The sequence below is a fragment of the Raphanus sativus genome, chromosome 4 (assembly GCF_000801105.2).
Source record: "Raphanus sativus cultivar WK10039 chromosome 4, ASM80110v3, whole genome shotgun sequence".
NCBI classification, from domain to species: Eukaryota; Viridiplantae; Streptophyta; class Magnoliopsida; order Brassicales; family Brassicaceae; genus Raphanus; species Raphanus sativus.
The window spans coordinates 20,239,621-20,259,618 of record NC_079514.1 but is presented as its reverse complement, the minus strand read 5'-3'; the positions used below and the strand labels follow the sequence as shown (position 1 = coordinate 20,259,618).

The window sequence follows — 19,998 nt, the reverse complement described above, 5'->3', positions numbered from 1 at the left end:
CATAATGACTTCAACTTTCTTCCTTCATTTTGTATTAGCAATGATTCTTTTAATACTCACTCGTCATCCGAGTCATAATCATGAAATATGACAACATGTGGCTGCATAAATAAATAATTTTGTTAGAAAATGTAACTATACTAAAAATAGTTTATATAAGAGTAAAAACAAAACTTACATGTGGATGAAAGAGTTCGATTATTTCTGCATTGTCAACAACTGAATCAACAACATATGCTGAATTTTGTTCTTTTTGACCATTAGATTCGATTGTCAGCATAAATAGAATTTTCCTCCCAATCAATTCAGTTAGAGATTGTGGTACAAAATGTGGATTTTCCTATAAAACATAAGTATTCATTTACGATGTAAAGTATCGAAATAATATATTCTTTAATCCCCCTATTAAAAATTAAGTAAATACCTGAGGAGCCTCTTCGACCAACTGAAACGCAGGTCTTCTAATTAGCTTCTCCGCGATATTGTTGAAAAGCACAAACTTGGCTTCAACATTTGATTCATCGCTAACACGTACAACCAAGTGGTAACTAAAGATATAAAAGCTAATTAGTATATGAACTTATAACAAATTGAGAGTATACCAGTATGAAGATTTAAAACTATAAACTTACCAGTTAATACCATAATCAAAATCCTTTCCACATCTTTTGCAATTGTATTGAGGATTCTGGTGAATATTTTGATTGACTCCCTCAATACCATTTAACAGTCTATCCATTTTTCTTGTGCAAATTTTGCAGGCCGTGTAATACCATGGTTTCTCCAAATCAATGGCCTCGATTTTAGCAACAACCATAAACTTTCCAGACTATGAACCAACATTGAAAGGCAAATCATATTAAAAAAGTTAGATGCTGAGAATTACTTTTGCCTTATACAAAAATACATTTTGTCAATTTATCAAAAGGACGAAATATTTACCGAATTTGATTCAATCATTTCAGATATGGATTTCTTCACGGTTGTCACTGCCATTTCGCTGTATACAAAAAAGCAATATGAAAATTCATGGAGTTTATAAAACTTAATAACAGAGAATAAATATAGTGGATATTATAACCTCTTTGTGCTCAATATGATCTACACAAGGGTCGAGCATATAAACTAATTTCATACTTATAAAAGCATATATGAAATAAATAAGTCAAGTAAATATTTTCCTTGAGCAACAAAATATTCTTATACATATGAGACTGGGGAGGAGTAATGGTGAAGTAATTTTGAAACATTTATTATAGTTAATGGCATAAAATAAATGCCTTCCTAAATTTATTTCTATCACAACCATTACTGCATTTCCTAAATTGACAGCTTAATTTAAATAAGCAAATTTATAGAACTACATAAATATATTATGGTTACTATTATTGGTCTAATTGATGTTTTACTTTCTACATTTTTTATTACTAACATAACTTATTTTGATGCTAACTATTGGTGCATGCCAAGAAAATCAACGACAATATCTTGTTATTAAATGACAATACAATTACCACAGCCTTTTAGCCTAGAAGGTGTAGACCCTTCTGCATGTGGCGTGCCTTCTCCTTTTTTAGCACGTACTTCTAGCATCCTTGGTAATAACAACTTGGTAACCATTTTTTTCCTTCCACGTAAACAGCATTCTTGGCACGTTCAATCACATCATGTAAGAAATAAAATTATTCTTTATAACTATCCTACAACTTCCTACATTACTTTCACAACATTTTCATTATCAATTGTTTCTAAACAATACCTTAATTAAAAAAATATACTTCCCGAGAAGAAAGACACTACTTTGAAGATGGGAGAAGATGCATCGGTAAACAATTATGATATCATATCCATCGGTGATTCTGCGTCCTCAAATGACGATCACTCCAACTCAGATCGCACCAACTACTTCAGAAACATTTCCTTGTCATATTTTGCTGCCCAACCAACCGAAATGCTGTCTAAACACTTAGAGTTCAAGGAACTATGCTTGGAGAGTGGGAACCCTGAGGCACACTATATTGAGGGCATTCTTCAATTGTTCGTAAAGGAAGACGAGCAGGCAGGCCTATATCATTTACGCCAATCATCGGATGGAGGTTATATAGACGTACCGTATCTTTATGGTTTGTCACTGCTTGCTGTAGAACGATTTCATAAAGGTCAGAAGTATTTGGATAAACTGGGATGGAAGGAAAATCGTTCAACCTCCGATCAATGCTGTGAAAGAGTCAAGAAATCTCTGACTGATATCCCGTACTTCATGAACCAAGGCTACTATATAGCTCGTGCCAACCTTGAGACACTCTGTGGTTGCCGCTCAAGGAAAAGACGTGTTCGAGTATGCAACCATGGTTACTACTATGAAAGGCTTAATCAATTTGTTGAGTTTGCTATGAGTAAAAACAACTAAAGATTCAAGTTTTCATCTGATATTATCCATAAACGCATGTAAAAGTACTTATGTTTTTACATGATTATTTATATATTTTGTTCAATTTTCTAAGTTGCTACTTTGTTTGTTTTATTTGAAGGTCGACACAATCTCCAAAATTCATATCATATTAATTGATAACAACTATTTTTCCTTTTGTACTTTGAATATAAAATTTACATGACCTTTTGTGCGGATTAATTGACTTTAGTCGCGATGGCAACCTAATTACTCGGATTTCTAAAATGGAAGATAAAAATCTTTGGTAATAAATACAAAAGAAATATAATTTATTTAAATTTCATACTATTACTTTCTGGTCAACTAATTCACCTTCCAAAAACAAAACAGAGACCGTAAATGGTGTTTACATATGATAAGATTATATATTAACTTATCACAATGAAACTACTTTATATTGATTGAATGTTAATAAATATGATTGACGTTAGCAGGCAATTTATTTGCAATCAAATCTTCTTAAAATATGATTATTAAGATCTCATGTAATAGGTAGAAAAGACATTTATTTTAAACACTCAAAATATTTCAAGTACATAATATAGAGGTCAAGTTATTCACCTTCTTTGTAAACGACAAATCAATAATCTTATGGATATTAGAGGAGGTGGAACCAAATATTACCGATGCTGTATCTCTAATTATATACTTAGAAATCTCCAAATTTTTCTAAAATAAAACAAAATGTTACCAATTATTCAATAAATTGTACAAATTAGGTCTTAATATAGTAGCAAACTTCAAATCTGGATATTTGGTGCCCATGATTTAGCTTTTGAATCTCAAACAAAGTTACAAACACCACCGTCAAATGCAGACTTCACATTTACTACCTGAGGTATTTGTTTGTTATTCTCCATCCAATACACAAACTTGGATTTATCTTGGTCTTCGTTGATTTCGAATGAATATTGGTCTCTGTGTATAAATGTCATGATATTGTGATATCGATGTCTATGATGGAATTCAATCTCTGTATGATTCTCTACTTTTTCGTAAACCTGCAAAATATAATACCACAGGTTATTCCCTAGAAGTACTCCAAACGTAAAAGGTCATGTAAATATTTTATGTGATAAATAAAAATCACTTACATAACAATACGAAGACTGTGAAGTTTGATCAAATGTGCATAGTTTCTAACAGAAAATAAAGCATAAATCCTTAAATTTTGAAAAGTAATGTTCAGCATTAATGTTTGGATCTCGAGAGAGAGAGCAAACCTGTGTAGAAATTGACCAACTATACTTGCCCGGCTGCATGTTAAGCTAAGAAACAAGTATTGCTACGTTTGATTAAGGATTTGCAATTTCTTGATTTATAGAGTTAGGTTTACACTAATGGGACCTTAGGGTTTTCAGTTTTGAAGGCCCTATTGTATATTTAAGACCCAGTTCAAATTTACTTCGCATTAAGTAATTAGTAATATTGAAATGAATATTTTGAAGGGCCTCTTGTATATTTAAGACCCAGATCAAATTTACTTCGCATTAAGTGATAGTTTAAAATTGACAATCGGATTCTTATTGTTCTGTTTAAAATTGACCTTCATAAGTTGACCATCACATTAGACTATTTAATACAATCAAAGGACCTTGAAAAACATTCTAGACCTTGCATCGAAGACCTTGAACAACTGGACGACAATTGGTGGAGTTGTACGATATTCACCAATTGCATCGAAGACCTTGAACAACTGGACGACAATTGCATCTCCCTCATGTAGCCTTTCACCATATTTTTTGATGAGTTGTTCTCCAACTGAAGCATGAATTCTTGTCCCCTGAATACCAGTCAAAATAATAATAGTATTAAACAATAAACAAAATCTTAACATAAAACTGTGTGTTCTTCACTTACTTCTCTATCAGCAAAAACCATTTCAATAGTGTTTCATGATTCTTTGTTGTAGTTCTTCCACAACCGAATAATCCTAACTTCAATACAGGACGTATCTTTACGGGGTTTTAATTCTCGGACCAAAGATACTATATTTTTGGACTTTGCGAGCATCGCCATTTTCGTTTCAAAATAGAAGAATGGTTGAGTTGCTTCAAGGCCACTTTGTACTCTATATATAGTCCTTTGATGGTGTAGAGTATTAACGACGCAAAAAATATTACTTGCGCAAGTAATTGGGTATAATAAGGTATGTAAATTAAATGACTAATGATTAAAGGAAACCTAATAAATTTGTAAAATTAATCACGAATATGCATTTTATACGATGCGAAACTTGCGCAAGTTTTCAATATAAATAAGGTATGTTGATAATAATTAGTTTCCTAATAAAATATGAAATGAATTTGCCATTAAGAGATTTAATGATTAGTTGACATTTTTTAAATTTCTTCTGCAAGCTATGATTAATGTTCGCCATTGATTATGATTCTTGCGCAAGAAATAATTAGTGCGTTTGCTAATTAATGTCACTTTCCAATTAAAAGGTCGATGAAAAAAAATAAATCAAAAAAAAAAATTAGAAAAACTCGACCAATAGAAACGCGAGAATTCTCGTGAGAAGAATTCTATGAGTGCCACGTGGCGTTTGTACTTCTCTTTTAATATATAGGAGGATTTTGCAGAAAATAATAATTATTTTCAAAAAGTTAACATTTTTAGATATTGATCATCCTAATTCCTAAAACATATAAAACAACTATTAAATATTTATTACAAATAACTATTAAATAATGTTTCAAAACACATTATATAAAATTTAATCATAAATTTATATCATAAATTCTATATCATAAAATTAAATATTTAAAAATAAATAATTCCGCGTTTTTAAAATGCGGGTCAAAATCTAGTATTAAGTTGCAAAAAAGATTAATTAAATGCACAAAAGAATATTCTTGCACTTTCCTTAATTAAAAAGTTATGGAATTTCCTAAAATGATTAACGTATATATGACAACTAATGGTTATGAATAATGAATATTTGATAACATTTTTTGTATTTTAGCTATTTTTGTTTGATTTTATATTATTAAAAAATAATAAACAATCAAATTAACCATATAATAAAAATAGATTTTTCTTATACGTTGTATTTTTATTTTTTTCAAACAGCTATAAATTATTAGAAATTTTAAAATACCAAATTTTGTGATTAATGGTTTAATTTGTTTTGTTATAATAAAATACAAATGATCATAAAATTGTATTAATATGGATTTTTATTTAATAAATATTCAAATTAAATAATATATATATATATATATGTATATGTATATATATACATTCTTTTATATATTAATTGAAAAACCTTACAACATTATTTTGTATTTACATGTCACCATCAGAATGAAATTCAGAATTCTTAGAAAAGTAGGTTATAAGACAATTAATGATTATGAATAATAAATATTTGATAACATTTTTTGTATCTTAGCTCTTTTTGTTTTGATTTTTATATTACTAAAATATATTAAACAATCACATTAACCATATAATAAAAAATTAGATTTTTCTTACATGTTATATTTTGAATTAATGACTATAAATTATTGGAAATATCACTTTGAAAATTTTGTGATCAATGGCTTAATTTGTGTTTTTTATAACAAGATGAAAATAATCATAAAATTGTATTAATATGGATTTTTATTAAATAATATTCAATTAAATAATATATATATATATATTCAGCTAATTATTTAAAGAAAGAAAATGGGCTACATCAATTTAGTCGTCGAGTTGAAATCCTTCGATTTTGGAAATAGAGTGATAAAACCATTAAAATGGTTTTCAGTGATGTTAAAATAAAGTATTAAAAAAAATTGTAGAACTGGTTTTTGTAATAAAAATTCACTTGATTGTGACATTACGGTTTTATAGATATAAATAGGATGATAAAAAAATTTAAATTCAAATCGATCATACTCATCATAAATTCAAATAAATTTCGGTCCACAATTATTATTACAAATTCTCAACCAATACATAGATGATTATATGAAGAAAACATAAATGTATGCATATTAAAAAAATACAAACACATATACATATTTAATTTGTCAATACTATATATTTAAATTTTTATTATATAAACTCATCATGCGCAAAAGCGCAGGTCTTATCCTAGTATTTATACTATTACGCCACTGATATATTAATTGAAGTTATATTTATCGATCAGTTATTTTTAACAGATTATTAAATGATTCATCTAAAATTAATTCTCAACAGTAGAAATGTCTATTATCCATAGTCATACCTTGCCTTGCGGATGATTAAATTTAAAATTTCCATATATAAATTAAAAATATTCCAAAATAACAACAACTATTTAATTTCAATTTAATATCTTTATTTTCTCTACAATAAATACATATCATTTCACCAAAATATTTTAAAATCATATCATTTATCAAAAAGAATTTATGTTGCCTATTATATATATGTTATAAGTGTTTTGAAAACCGGATCGGACCGGCCGGTCGAACCGGTCCGACTGTGACTCGCTGAAGAAACCGAGTCCGGTTCGGTTTAAAACCCGGATTTGATAAAAACCAGTACAACCGGCTGAAACCCGGTAAAACTGGTGACCCGGTTTAATTTTAAAACCTGATTCTTAAAAATTAACATATAATTAAGTGTTTTTAATTATTACTAGCTAAAATTTAATACTTTATAATTAGTGTTCAACTATTACTTTTTAATTGATTTTTTATTTTTCTAAGAAAAAATGTGAAATATATATCTTTGACTCTCATATACTATTTTTATTTTACCATATTCTTAAAATTTGAAATGTTAGTTGTAAAAATAAATAAATATGATCATTTGTTTTTTTTTAATTTTAGTTTACATAGTAATCAGATTTATGTTTGTTGTTTATTTTGAATTAATAAAAAAAGAATAGAGAAAGTATTATATGTAGAAATAAAGTTTATATAGTATAAATATATAATAATATACATTTTTATACAAATAAAAAACCTTGTTCGACCGGTTGAACCGGTCTAACCAGTCAACCAGTAGCTTCACCGAGTCGGTGTCCGGTACGGTTTTCAAAACATTACCACAGTATATAGTTTGGTTAAATGATAGTTACCACAATATATTTACCACAAAAATATTTCAAATTTTCAAAGCGCTGATCAAAAATCTCGAGTTGTAATATTTTGTTCAAAAGTAAACATCAAAAATGTATTTGTCTTATAAAATTTTAGAGACATATCTATTTGTTTTATTAAAACATAACTGAATTTTATTTGACATAATTTATCTTAATTTTGAAAGATAGATTTATTAATAGAAAACATAAAAATTCTAATTGGGTTTTTAATTTATAAATAAATACTTCAAAATGGTTAATTTAATTAAGCATTACTAATTAATGAATGTGTTATTTAACATGTCATTTTGGTTTGTTTAGTATCCAACCATAAAATGAGCAATTAACAAATTACACACAATTAGAAATTGATGATCTATCATAAAATGTTATATACTACAAATCGATAAAAACAGCCATATGGATGCATATTCATATAAAGAATTGTATATTTTTATATATATATTTTATTGAAATAACACCCGTGCGGGTGCCCGGGTCAAGCTTTAATTTATATTAAAAACATTTGACATTCATGGAATCTTTGAAGATTCATGATTGAGATTATTCAAATATCATAAGTAGAAGTAAACAAGACATTTCATTATAAAATTGAAATTTTGCAATTAATTAGTTTCTATTTAATAGCCTAAAATCAATTTATGAAATTAGTTTTAAACCATATTTTTAACGATAAATAAATTCAATAACAGTCAGATACAACATCTGATATATTCACTAAACAGTGCTATTACGCCAATATATTAATTGAAGTTATATTTATCGATCAGTTATTTTTAACAGATTATTAAATGATTCATCTAAAATTAATTCTCAACAGTAGAAATGTCTATTATCCATAGTCATACCTTGCCTTGCGGATGATTAAATTTAAAATTTCCATATATAAATTAAAAAAAATTCCAAAATAACAACTACTATTTAATTTCAATTTAATATCTTTATTTTCTCTACAATAAATACATATCATTTCACCAAAATATTTGAAAATCATATCATTTATCAAAAAGAATTTATATTGCCTATTATATATATGTTATAAGTGTTTTGAAAACCGGATCGGACCGGCCGGTCGAACCGGTCCGACTGTGACTCGCTGAAGAAGCCGAGTCCGGTTCGGTTTAAAACCCGGATTTGATAAAAACCAGTACAACCGGCTGAAACCCGGTAAAACCGGTGACCCGGTTTAATTTTAAAACCCGGTTCTTAAAAATTAACATATAATTAAGTGTTTTTAATTATTACTAGCTAAAATTTAATATTTTATAATTAGTGTTCAACTATCACTATTTAATTGATTTTTTATTTTTCTAAGAAAAAAGTGAAATATATATTCTTGACTCTCATATACTATTTTTATTTTACCATATTCTTAAAATTTGAAATGTTAATTGTAAAAATAAATAAATATGATCATTTGTTTTTTTTTTAAATTTTTAGTTTACATAGTAATCAGATTTATGTTTGTTGTTTATTTTGAATTAATAAAAAAAAAGAATAGAGAAAAGTATTATATGTAGAAGTAAATTTTATATAGTATAAATATACAATTATATACATTTTTATACAAATAAAAAACCCGGTTCGACCGGTTGACCCGGTCTAACCAGTCAACCTGTAGCTTCACCGAGTCGGTGTCCGGTCCGGTTTTCAAAACATTACCACAGTATATATTTTGGTTAAATGATAGTTACCACAATATATTTACCACAAAATATTTCAAATTTTCAAAGCGCTGATCAAAAATCTCGAGTTATAATATTTTCCTCAAAAGTAAACATCAAAAATGTATTTGTCTTATAAAATTTTAGAGACATATCTATTTGTTTTATTAAAACATAAGTGAATTTTATTTGACATAATTTATTTTAATTTTGAAAGATAGATTTATTAATAGAAAACATAAATATTCTAATTGGGTTTTTAATTTATAAATAAATACTTCAAAATGGTTAATTTAATTAAGCATTACTAATTAATGAATGTGTTATTTAACATGTCATTTTGGTTTGTTTAGTATCCAACCATAAAATGAGCAATTAACAAATTACACACAACTAGAAATTGATGATCTATCATAAAATGTTATATACTACAAATCGATAAAAACATCCATATGGATGCATATTCATATATAGAATTGTATATTTTTATATATATATTTTATTGAAATAACACCCATGCGGGTGTCCGGGTCAAGCTCTAATTTATATTAAAAACATTTGACATTCATGGAATCTTTGAAGATTCATGATTGAGATTATTCAAATATCATAAGTAGAAGTAAACAAGACATTTCATTATAAAATTGAAATTTTGCAATTAATTAGTTTCTATTTAATAGCCTAAAATCAATTTATGAAATTAGTTTTAAACCATATTTTTAACGATAAATAAATTCAATAACAGTCAGATACAACATCTGATATATTAACTAAACAGTGCTAGTGCTCTAACCATACAACCTATCCAGCTACAAAGTTGGAGTGGTTTCAAAAAGACTTATCAATGGGTCAAAGGCAACTGTGGCTGCGATGAGAGCTGAACATAATGTAATTATACGAAGTTTTGGCATTGATCAACCAATCAAGCATCTACTGATCAAATTTGTCTTCTCAATTGCATACTACTCCAGTTTCTTCTGAGAGACGACTGACGAGGTACGACTAAAATCCAGCATAATATCCGTCTTCAGAATTGGTGCAACTCTCTTGATGACACCGCATGCGGTTAGATAGTATTACTCGAACAATTTCATATCTCATGCTGGTTTTGTTTTCATTTTGTATGTTAAAATGATAATATTGTGATATAAATTGGTTTATTTTGGTACAAATGTTTTAAAGCTTTTTCCATATAAAACTATCTTGAGTTTCGATTTGTGAATGTTGTACCATTTGTAAACATCGTCACTGTCCTTTTTATTAGTTCTTCACTGTCATCATTTATTTATATTGGACACAAACTAATTCTACAAAGAACTCGGAAACCATGCAATTAAATTCTAGTCAAGGTGCAGGTCAGGTAAGTTTCCCAAGAGTGTAGCATTGACATACTCATTAGGAGCGTGGGCAGGTAGTCCTGGAATTAACAATGCAACAACCCTAAAGCACTTCAACAACCATCCTTCTCTGTATTCTTCACCTTTCCAATAAGGTATGATGAAACTCCTCATCAACTCCCACATTGCGTTCATAATCTTGGGTATTGCCCATAACACATTAAAGTAGTTTTTATTCGGTTCCTCTTGCTCTACCTGAAAATAATAATTACACAGTAGCATTAAATATAATTTCATCAGTGAAGGAAGTGCGCAAGTGGTAGGAACAAGATCTGAAGTTTTGTCACCACCAAGAGTATACTCACAAATTTAGAAAGTACTGTAGGAAAGGGTCCAGAACAAAATAGGAAAAAACATTATTCTAAAAATCTCTAATTATTGATATACTCAAAGAAACAAGCCAGAAATTATAGTTTGTAACTAACCTTTCCTCTATAGAAACTGTCATAGTAAAGGCATGCTCCAAAGTGTTTGAACATGAGTGTCTTGTCGTCAAAAGGCAACCTAGGAACCATGTCATTGCAATACACGTATCTTTCGTACATGACCTCATACTTCTCCAATGAATCTTTCATGAAGTTTCCAAACTCCTCGTCTCCTACGCGGGGCTGCCCAAATGTGTAAACTCCTTCGAGCTTGTCTAGCATCTGCTCTTCGTCATGCATCATCAACACGGCCGTGAAAAGGATAGCTAGGGCTCCACCTAGGCTATGTCCGGTCAAGATAAATTTGGATGCAGGGTTTTGATCGAGAATGTTTTTCAAGTGATGCATAATAGTGTAGTATGCATAATATTGAGTTGTTTCATTTTGGGTTTGGTCAATATTTACTACTTTAGGCCATCCTTCTTTTTGAAGGCCTAGAGCTTTCATGAATCCACCATGGACTTTTCCAACGTTCTTAATCTCGTACCTATTTTGAAAATCAACATTGGTGTAATTAAAGGAACCAGTCGATGCACCTAAACTGAATAGACTCCGACGTAACTGAACTAAGAACAATGATTGTGTTTGGAGAGTTTATTGAAAAGATGTCCAAAGAAAACCAGTACATTAAAGCAAAACGGAAAAATAAGCTTACCAGGAAAGATCAAAGTCGGTACACCAATCATCGGCGTCAAAAGGATCGGTGCCTCTGAAACTGACGACGATGAGGTTCGGATATGTGCTTGTGTCTTTTATAATAATCACCTCTGTTGACTTCTGTTTCTGGTAACCTAGAAACCACAAGAATAACGTATTACACTCCCGGTAAGAAGAAAAAAAGGTGTTAGTCTCTGAAGGGAAAAAACCCCAAAGAATATGTAATTTTCTATATAAATACATTTTTTCGTTAATATTCTTGATAAAATTGATAAAGGTAAATTTTAATATCCGAAAAATTATTAGAGAATTAGGCATAAACTGTATAATTCTATAGACATGTATAGACGATAGACCCTCTTTCTCTTGGCAAAAAAAAAAAGAGATCAAGTCATATATTTTTCCTCACCATTCCAACAGCTGTAGAAACCCAACAAGTCCATCTGTTCCAGGAGTAAAATTAACAAATAATTGATTGTAAGTCCGACATATAATAAATCTCTTTTTAAAATTATGTTCTTTTATTAATTTTTAACTCAAAGATAATCATGCATGATCATGTTCTTAAGAGATACTTAGATAATTCGCCGAAATCAAGATACAGCTATATGACAGTATGCATCATGTTGCCTTATTACGTAAATTTTATATACTTTTACAAAGAGCTGATAGAAAACTGCTTTGAAAGTACGTACCTTTAGACTTTAAGAAAAAAAACTACCTTTAGACTAGTCATCGATGACAATCTTGAATATTACCTTTTACTTACTAGAAAAAATAACTTATACATTGTATATTAACAGAACTATTACTGATTGAGATTGATATGCAACCTAGAATTATCTTGATACTGAGACTTGTGAGAAAAAAATATGAAAAGAGATTATTATTAAAAGTTAAAACCTTCCAGTGGTTGTGAAGAACAGAGCTGACAAAGTTTGTGTTCTCGTAAGAAAGCTTAGAAGCCATAATTGACAACATTGCTTTGTATCTTTTACTTCCTCTCTCTATTCTCCGGTCTAACTCTACTCGCCGGTCTAGGTTTCCGACTAAAGATGCAAATGTCGCTGATGTTTTTTCCGGCCATATAATCTTACCTAAATGGTGACGATATTTAAATAGTGGACTTTGCACAAAAAAATCTTGAATAACTTAACACAAATTCAACCATTTTAATTAATTTTAACTTCACTTTTAATCGCTGGCTAGTTGCACAACACACGAGATCCTAGTTGCGTTTAAATGTAGGTTTATTCTCATATGTAATTTCAACATTGAACTAATTATAGGAGATATATACTTGATAAGGCAGAAAATCCCTTTAGAGTAACTTACTTAGTCACGCAAGATCACTGTTTCCATTTTACATTTCGAAGAAAATAAATAAACTATACGTGTCGTCTCTAACCTTACTTTATGTTTAATGTAATTAACAGAACTTACACCAATTAGTTTAAAACAAGAAGTCCAAAGTAGATCTGACCTTTGAAAAGCTTTGGGAGGATCTTAAAGAAGCCACCATTGGAAGAAAGAAGATTCAACCAAAAAGAAAGATAGAATCCCAAAAGGTAGAGAGGTTTCCTTAGAAGAATCATGAGTTTTTGAATAACAATGGATACAAAGATGATCCACCGTCGCCGGAATCTGCAAAAATCATCCTCAAGCTTCTGTTCAGAAGAATCGATGAACTTTCTATTCCTGATATCCGAGGAGAAGAGAAGACGTGCGAGATCCGAGAAGGTGGCTTCTCTCGGATCCAACACAAAATATTTTTCGGTTGTACACATATCTTTGTTATTTGTGGTTTAGTGGTCAACGTTAATTTAGCTTCAAAACTTAGAAGAGTTGTTTTGCAAGTTAAGTCATGGTGTTAGCTTTGGGTTCTTATATAATGACTAAATATTTAAATATTCTACCACGAGTTATTTATTGTTTAAATTTCGATATTGCGATGGTCATAGAATGGAGGTTGGTCTCCATCCAGAAGTCAATATTATTCAGAAATGTGTTGTTAAAACCTAGTACTGTTAGGCCGGAGACATATCATTTGACGAATCCCATAGGCCATAGGTGATAGGTGTTAGAGAACTGCCTAAAATGATTTAATAATACTACTCGAGATCTTTTTTTCTTTTGGAAAATCCAATAAATCTTAACCGGATGTTCAAATGGAAATTTGTTTTATTAAAATAAATTACTATACTAAAACTTAATCTATACTATTAAAAGAGAAACAGTCTTGAAAAATTGACTTATGTAAGTTGTTTGGATCCTTTCATTTTTTTAGTCCAACCTATTATATACAACCAAATCTTATAACTAGCCTATTTTATAGCAACCAAATAAAATTCTCTTACATTTGAATAAAATCTATTACTGTTTATTGACTAAATGTTATAATCTAAATTGTTGATCTATAACCTTTAAAATATGTAGTACGTTTTGTATCAATCACTTATTACTAATATTTATATAAAATGTTCGTATCAAATGATGGTGTGAATTTAATATAAACCAACACTATACCTCATAACGACTCTAACGGACTATGTATTAGATATTTATTATTTAAATGAGTCAGTATATTCATCACAATAATATAAAAAAATTAGGATTTTCTTCACAACATTTTAACAAACTTACATATATTAATTATTCTGAATATATGTAGATTGATATTGAAACGTTTTAAAAAATTTCAAAAGATAGTTGAATCGTGATTGTATATTTTTATCATGTTGTTAATTTGTAACAACAAATATATAAAAAAATTCACAATCCTAATTTTCTTATATTTTCTAAGAATATACCTTATTTTTAAAGGAATCTAATTTTTTCTTATAAAAATTTGAATATTCTTATATTTTTACCTTATTTAAAAAAAATCAAGATACAGCATATATTGTTACAAAATATTTTAAACAAAAAAGAGTATACTGTAGATATGCTATTTAAATCCACTTTATTAACTTTAGTAGATTTCAAATCTCATCTGAAATTTAGTATGCTCATATGTCATATTACACCATGTCATCTTGCATTACATAGTTCCAAATATTTACAGAATTAAATTTAATAAATCAAACCATCTGTTAAATATAAAAATATATATTTTTCTTTAAATTATTTTTTTTAAAAAATTTATTTATTATAAATTTTTTATTTAAGATAAGTTCAAATTTATTAAAAACATTACAATTTATACTATTGAATTAGCCAAAGATATATCAAGTAAATCTTAAGTCTCATAAGCTCAACAAATATAACTTTAACAAAATGCACACAAGATATAATGAAAGAGAGTAGGTCTGAGTATCTGAGTTTCCAGTTCAGGTACAGATTGATTAATTGTGGTTTCAAAAAGTTTGAATATAACCAGGTATTTGAATTTTTTTAGTTCAAGTTTGGGTTGGTTTCTTCCGGACCCGGATCGGTTTAAATCCATAACCCAAAATGAACAATTCGTTCTGATCCGAAAAATTGAAAAAGCAAAATTTCCAAATACCCAAAATACTTTTAAATTTTTTTTACCTAAAACCTGAAATTAAAATCAAAATCTGAACCCAAAACTTTAGAAGTATTTTTAATACATATCTAAAATACTCAATATATCCAATATAAGAAAACATTTCAGGTACATGGGTACCCGATTAAGTCTCGAGTATGATCTTGACTTGAAAAGAGATCTGCGAGTCCAAAAAAATTGAATAGGTACTTTACCATGGACCTGGATCCAAACTGTGCCTATATTTCCAGGTCAATTTCAGTTTGGTTTTTCAGGTTTGGTAAATATCCATACTTAGAAGAAAGTTATATAAGAGCGTACATACAAAATCTTAAATAAACTAATTCATGAATTATATAATTTAAACAAATTATCGTCTTCTATATCATATAATTTTGTGACATAATAATGTAGAATAATTTCAAAATACTAACTCACAAACTTTGAATACAAGTCAAAGAAAAAGCCGCGCTTTCAAAGCGCGGGTCAAAATCTAGTACCATCTTATAACAAGAAAAAAAAAACTCGCAGAAACATCATTTCATTGCGCAACCATTACTTTAGAAGCTTGACCACGTGTTAAACACATAAAACCAAATGCTACAAGCGTTCTTCTTCATGTTAATATTGCACACATATCACTAGTAAAAAAAAAACTATAGTCATAATTTCATGGCTATAAGAAAGTTTTGCCACCAAATACTACAAAAATGTGGTTACATGTTCGTAATAAATCTGGACCGTGTCAAAAATTGTAGCAAATTTGGATTGTGTAAACTTCATAGCAAAAATCATGATTTTGCCAATAAAAATTTGTCGCAAATAACCCACGTTCTAGCCATGTTTTGTCACAAAAATTTGTGGCTAATATAAACCATGAAATAAACCATGGTTAATTCGTGATTGTTTTAAAAAAAATTATAAACTAAATAAAAATTTAAAATAAAAAATTTTATTTTATTTTGTCAGATAGATTTATTTTTTAATACAACTTCCATTAATAATAGTTAGAGGAATTAAACTCCTCAGTTACCACACTCTTTTTAGCTAAAAATCAGCATTTGAGTTCTTATTTTAAAGAATCCAAACACACATAAAAATTTTCAAACATCGCTACAAAAACTAAATTGTCTGAAACAACTCCAAAGAAATTTTAAGTAGGAATTCTATTTTTCACTGTTGACTAGGTGGTAGAATCAGATTCACGTCTTATCTTCTTATGCCCAAGCTCCAAGCATTTTCTCACTGCTTCTCGCATCGCTGTTCTCGTGTGCAGTAGTTGTGGGTGATAGTCCAAGCCAGTCCAGTGGTCAAGCAACTCTGCCTCTAAGCTGCATATGTTCTTAAAATCGGTGTGGTCTCATCCACTATTGTTGGTAAGCTTCATTTTGATTTTTCTTGTATATGAGATTTCTTTCCATCTTGCCACTCACGAGTTGTAGCAATCACCAACGATAATGTTTCTGTTAGCGAGCTGCTACATTCTTCAAATACAAACTTGTTGCATGGGTTCCATAACAACTATACTATCCACGATGCCAGCGCAACTGTAACATTTTTTGTTAGAGGCAAACATGGTTGATTTCTCACCACAAACTTTCATAAATCTAACTTTCCACTAAAGTCCATGTCTCCTGTGAAGGGAGATAGAGCTCACATTTCACGAGCATGCTGACAATGAAAGAAAAGATGGAGTGTAGATTCACTGTTGCTTTATCTCCTACATGTTTGTTAAATGTTTATATGTCTTTCCACCATTAAAGCTCCCAATGGGAGGGCTCCTTTTAGAGCCTTCCAAACCAACATTTACACCTTTGGCGCTTTGGATAGCTTCCACTCATTTTGGTTCCAGTTAATTTCTTCTCCTATGTTTTAATTGGTGTCTTGTTTTAGAAATACTCTCTCATAACTGGATTTTGTTGTGTACTCTTCTGATTTGGTTACCATCCGAACAGCTTATCCTGAGCCCTAGTTTTATTGGGTTTTAATTTCATGATCGTATCCTCATAGTTAGGACAAATAGCTGCGATTTTTGCTCTATTTCCATTCGATTGTATTAGTTGTGAACAAGTCTGCAACTTTGATTAAGAAACTCTGTTCTGGGGCAGGCCCCATAAGTCGTTCTTGTGGTTGTAGGCTCAGCCAATTGTCATCACACCCTGATATTTGTCCTGTCTCTAACTAGCCATCCAATGTTTTGGACTAGTAAGTTCTTGTCCAATCATGATTTTCTTCCAGCATGGGAGCTCGATGCACGCTCCTGAAATGATGAGGATTTCTGTTCCATGTTATGTCTCATTGGGATGTGATATTTATTGCAAACTACTTGACACTCTTCATTCAACAATTCAAAGAACGCGAGAATAAATCCAGAGGCATCTAGAAGGTGAGGTCGAGTGTTCTACTATTACATTGGGAGTACCTTATTGTGGTACTATTATTCTTCAGTGGTGCATTCTAGTTCTTCTTTTTCAACAATGGAAATATCTTCTCATGTGTAAGTACGAAACAAGAGAAACAACATTTATGCATTTTATCGTATTTAAACGAGATGACAATGGTTTTTCATGTTGGAAAATCATATACTTTGTGTCAATCACTGGTTATCCACATTCATAGTTACTCTAATTAGCATGTAATTTTAGTTTGAGAAGCTTTAGAGTCGTATGCTACTTTCACTCTCCAAATTTTCTTCACCAACGTACATCGTCTATGTAGTGTAGTAGCTGACTAGGATATTTTAGACTCTGATCAAAGCTTCTAGAGAAGTTAAGAAATCAACTGGTAGCACCGGGATCCAACATTCTAGTATCATTGTAATATTTGTAGGACCAATGTCCATTTTTCAAACCATAAACACATCTTTCTATAAGATATGAATTGGAATCTATCTCGATATAGGACAAACTCTACCGTAGAAATTTCAAACTGTAGGCATGTAACTAATTATCATGCTCATGACTTGGCAAATCAGATTCAGTACTCTTTCCATAAAACTATCTGCGTCTTCACCGAATACTCGAAATTTTGGGTGAAGGTTCTCTGCCATTGTCTGCTCCATTTTATGGTGAGTAATATTATGTGTTACCTTTGGTAGCAAGTCAATTTGAGAAGAAGAAACTTTGCGACTAAAATTGCAATATTCAGTAAACACTTTAATAAAATAGCATGCTTTGACTGAATCTCCTATATATATATATATATATATATATATATATATATATTAATTGAGAATCATTTAAAAAATGTGTAACCTATATTTTGTAATAATTACGAAAGAGACTTGATGATGTATCACTTAATTTGGATGTCAATTTGACTTATGTATCAGAATAAATTGAATAATTTGTAAGTCTAAATCCAATTGTTAGAGAAAGTTATATTAACTCAAAATATAAGAAGTGTGTATTTAAGTTTATGATATGTGATATACAATATGAAAATTGATAAACCAAACTCAAGCATAAAAGAAAAAAAATCACGGAGTGAAGTCACGATGACATTGTCTTTCATTTATGATGAAGACAAAAAAAATTTCACACTGACAGTTTTGTGTAAACGACAATATATGGGAGATTTTGTATGTTCACGTGATTGTTTTACCCAGGACAAACATTTGTTTATACAAGTTACATATAATATGAGGGATATGATCTGCATTGTCATGAGTATATAAGTTTTGACTTACTTCTCAACTAAAGTTTCAACATAAAATCTCAGTAGCCATTTTATTTAGGGCACTAATATTCTGTATATTTTGTATTGGAACACATAAGAAGTGTATAACATATTAATCTTCATAAACCAGTGTACACACATCGAAAATGCGTAATTTAGGTACGTATAAATGATGTGTTTCCTTATTAGATCAAACAACTAAATACTATTAACTTAATAGTCTTATGCTTAAATCTCGAATATCTAATCTATTAAAACTGAAGTACAATTATTACTTAGCCCTAATTTTTCTTTAATATTTACAATCACATGCCATTGGACATAAAACACAGTAGTTTTATAACATTCCTAAATCAGGCTAATTAAAATAAATGTTATTATATTAGCAAAATTGTCAATTATTATTATCAAAAAATTGTCTTTTATGGAAAACAGCGATACATTATATATTCGCTTATCATGTACTCTTTTTCTCAATCTATGATTTTTCTTTTGTCTGAATTATAGTTGAAAGAATCATATACATCCAACATATCATGTATAATTTCTCCTCCATATATTCTACACCTGTCAAAATAATGGTTTACATAGCATAATCACCACAATCTGAGCTATATAATAATTTTTAGTTATATAAAATTTCATTTTTTGAACAAAAAAAAATAAAGAAAAATAAAAAAATTTCATTTAAAGTATTTCATATAAACCATATACTTAAAGCAATGCGTTATGTAATGTATTATAAAATAACTTAGTTTCAGTTTCCTGTTTTCATATCTTTTATTAGGTAGCTGGACTTGAATTTCATAAATGTTACAAATAAATTAAAGCCTTATCTAGAATTTACACAAGTTATTTTTATGGATAAATTTGTATGAAACTTAAATTATCTAAATAATCTATATATTTAAAAATGTCACTAAAAAATTTATAACCGTGCGGATCAAGCTCTAGTAATTGTCTAATTATTACACAATTTGATATGAGGTAAATATGGAAATTTATATTTAAGATGCAAAATTTTTGTCACCAAGATAAGTATGTTTTTCTCATGATTAAAATAATATATTTTAATCTTTTATTATACGACAAACGTGGATCATAATAAATTAGTACTTTGAAAGATGAGATCTA

The 19,998-nt window shown here is 29.2% G+C and overlaps 2 protein-coding genes across 2 annotated transcripts; one reads left to right on the top strand and one right to left on the bottom strand.

Annotated features, from left to right (window-relative positions):
- The first annotated feature begins 1,807 nt into the window (after nt 1-1,807).
- On the top strand, nt 1,808-2,410 carry LOC130511171 (F-box protein At2g35280-like). The gene has a single exon (XM_057008044.1). It carries the CDS (start codon nt 1,808-1,810, stop codon nt 2,408-2,410), a length of 603 nt encoding a protein of 200 aa, XP_056864024.1.
- A 7,990-nt stretch (nt 2,411-10,400) lies between these two features.
- Nucleotides 10,401-13,562, bottom strand: LOC108852251 (triacylglycerol lipase OBL1). Its single transcript, XM_018625754.2, has 6 exons — nt 13,165-13,562; nt 12,585-12,778; nt 12,091-12,124; nt 11,680-11,815; nt 11,025-11,511; nt 10,401-10,794 (listed from the first exon to the last, which is right to left on the bottom strand). The coding sequence occupies exons 1-6, from the start codon at nt 13,466-13,468 to the stop codon at nt 10,543-10,545; spliced, it is 1,407 nt and encodes a 468-aa protein (XP_018481256.2). The 5' UTR covers nt 13,469-13,562; the 3' UTR covers nt 10,401-10,542.
- Nucleotides 13,563-19,998: the final 6,436 nt, after the last annotated feature.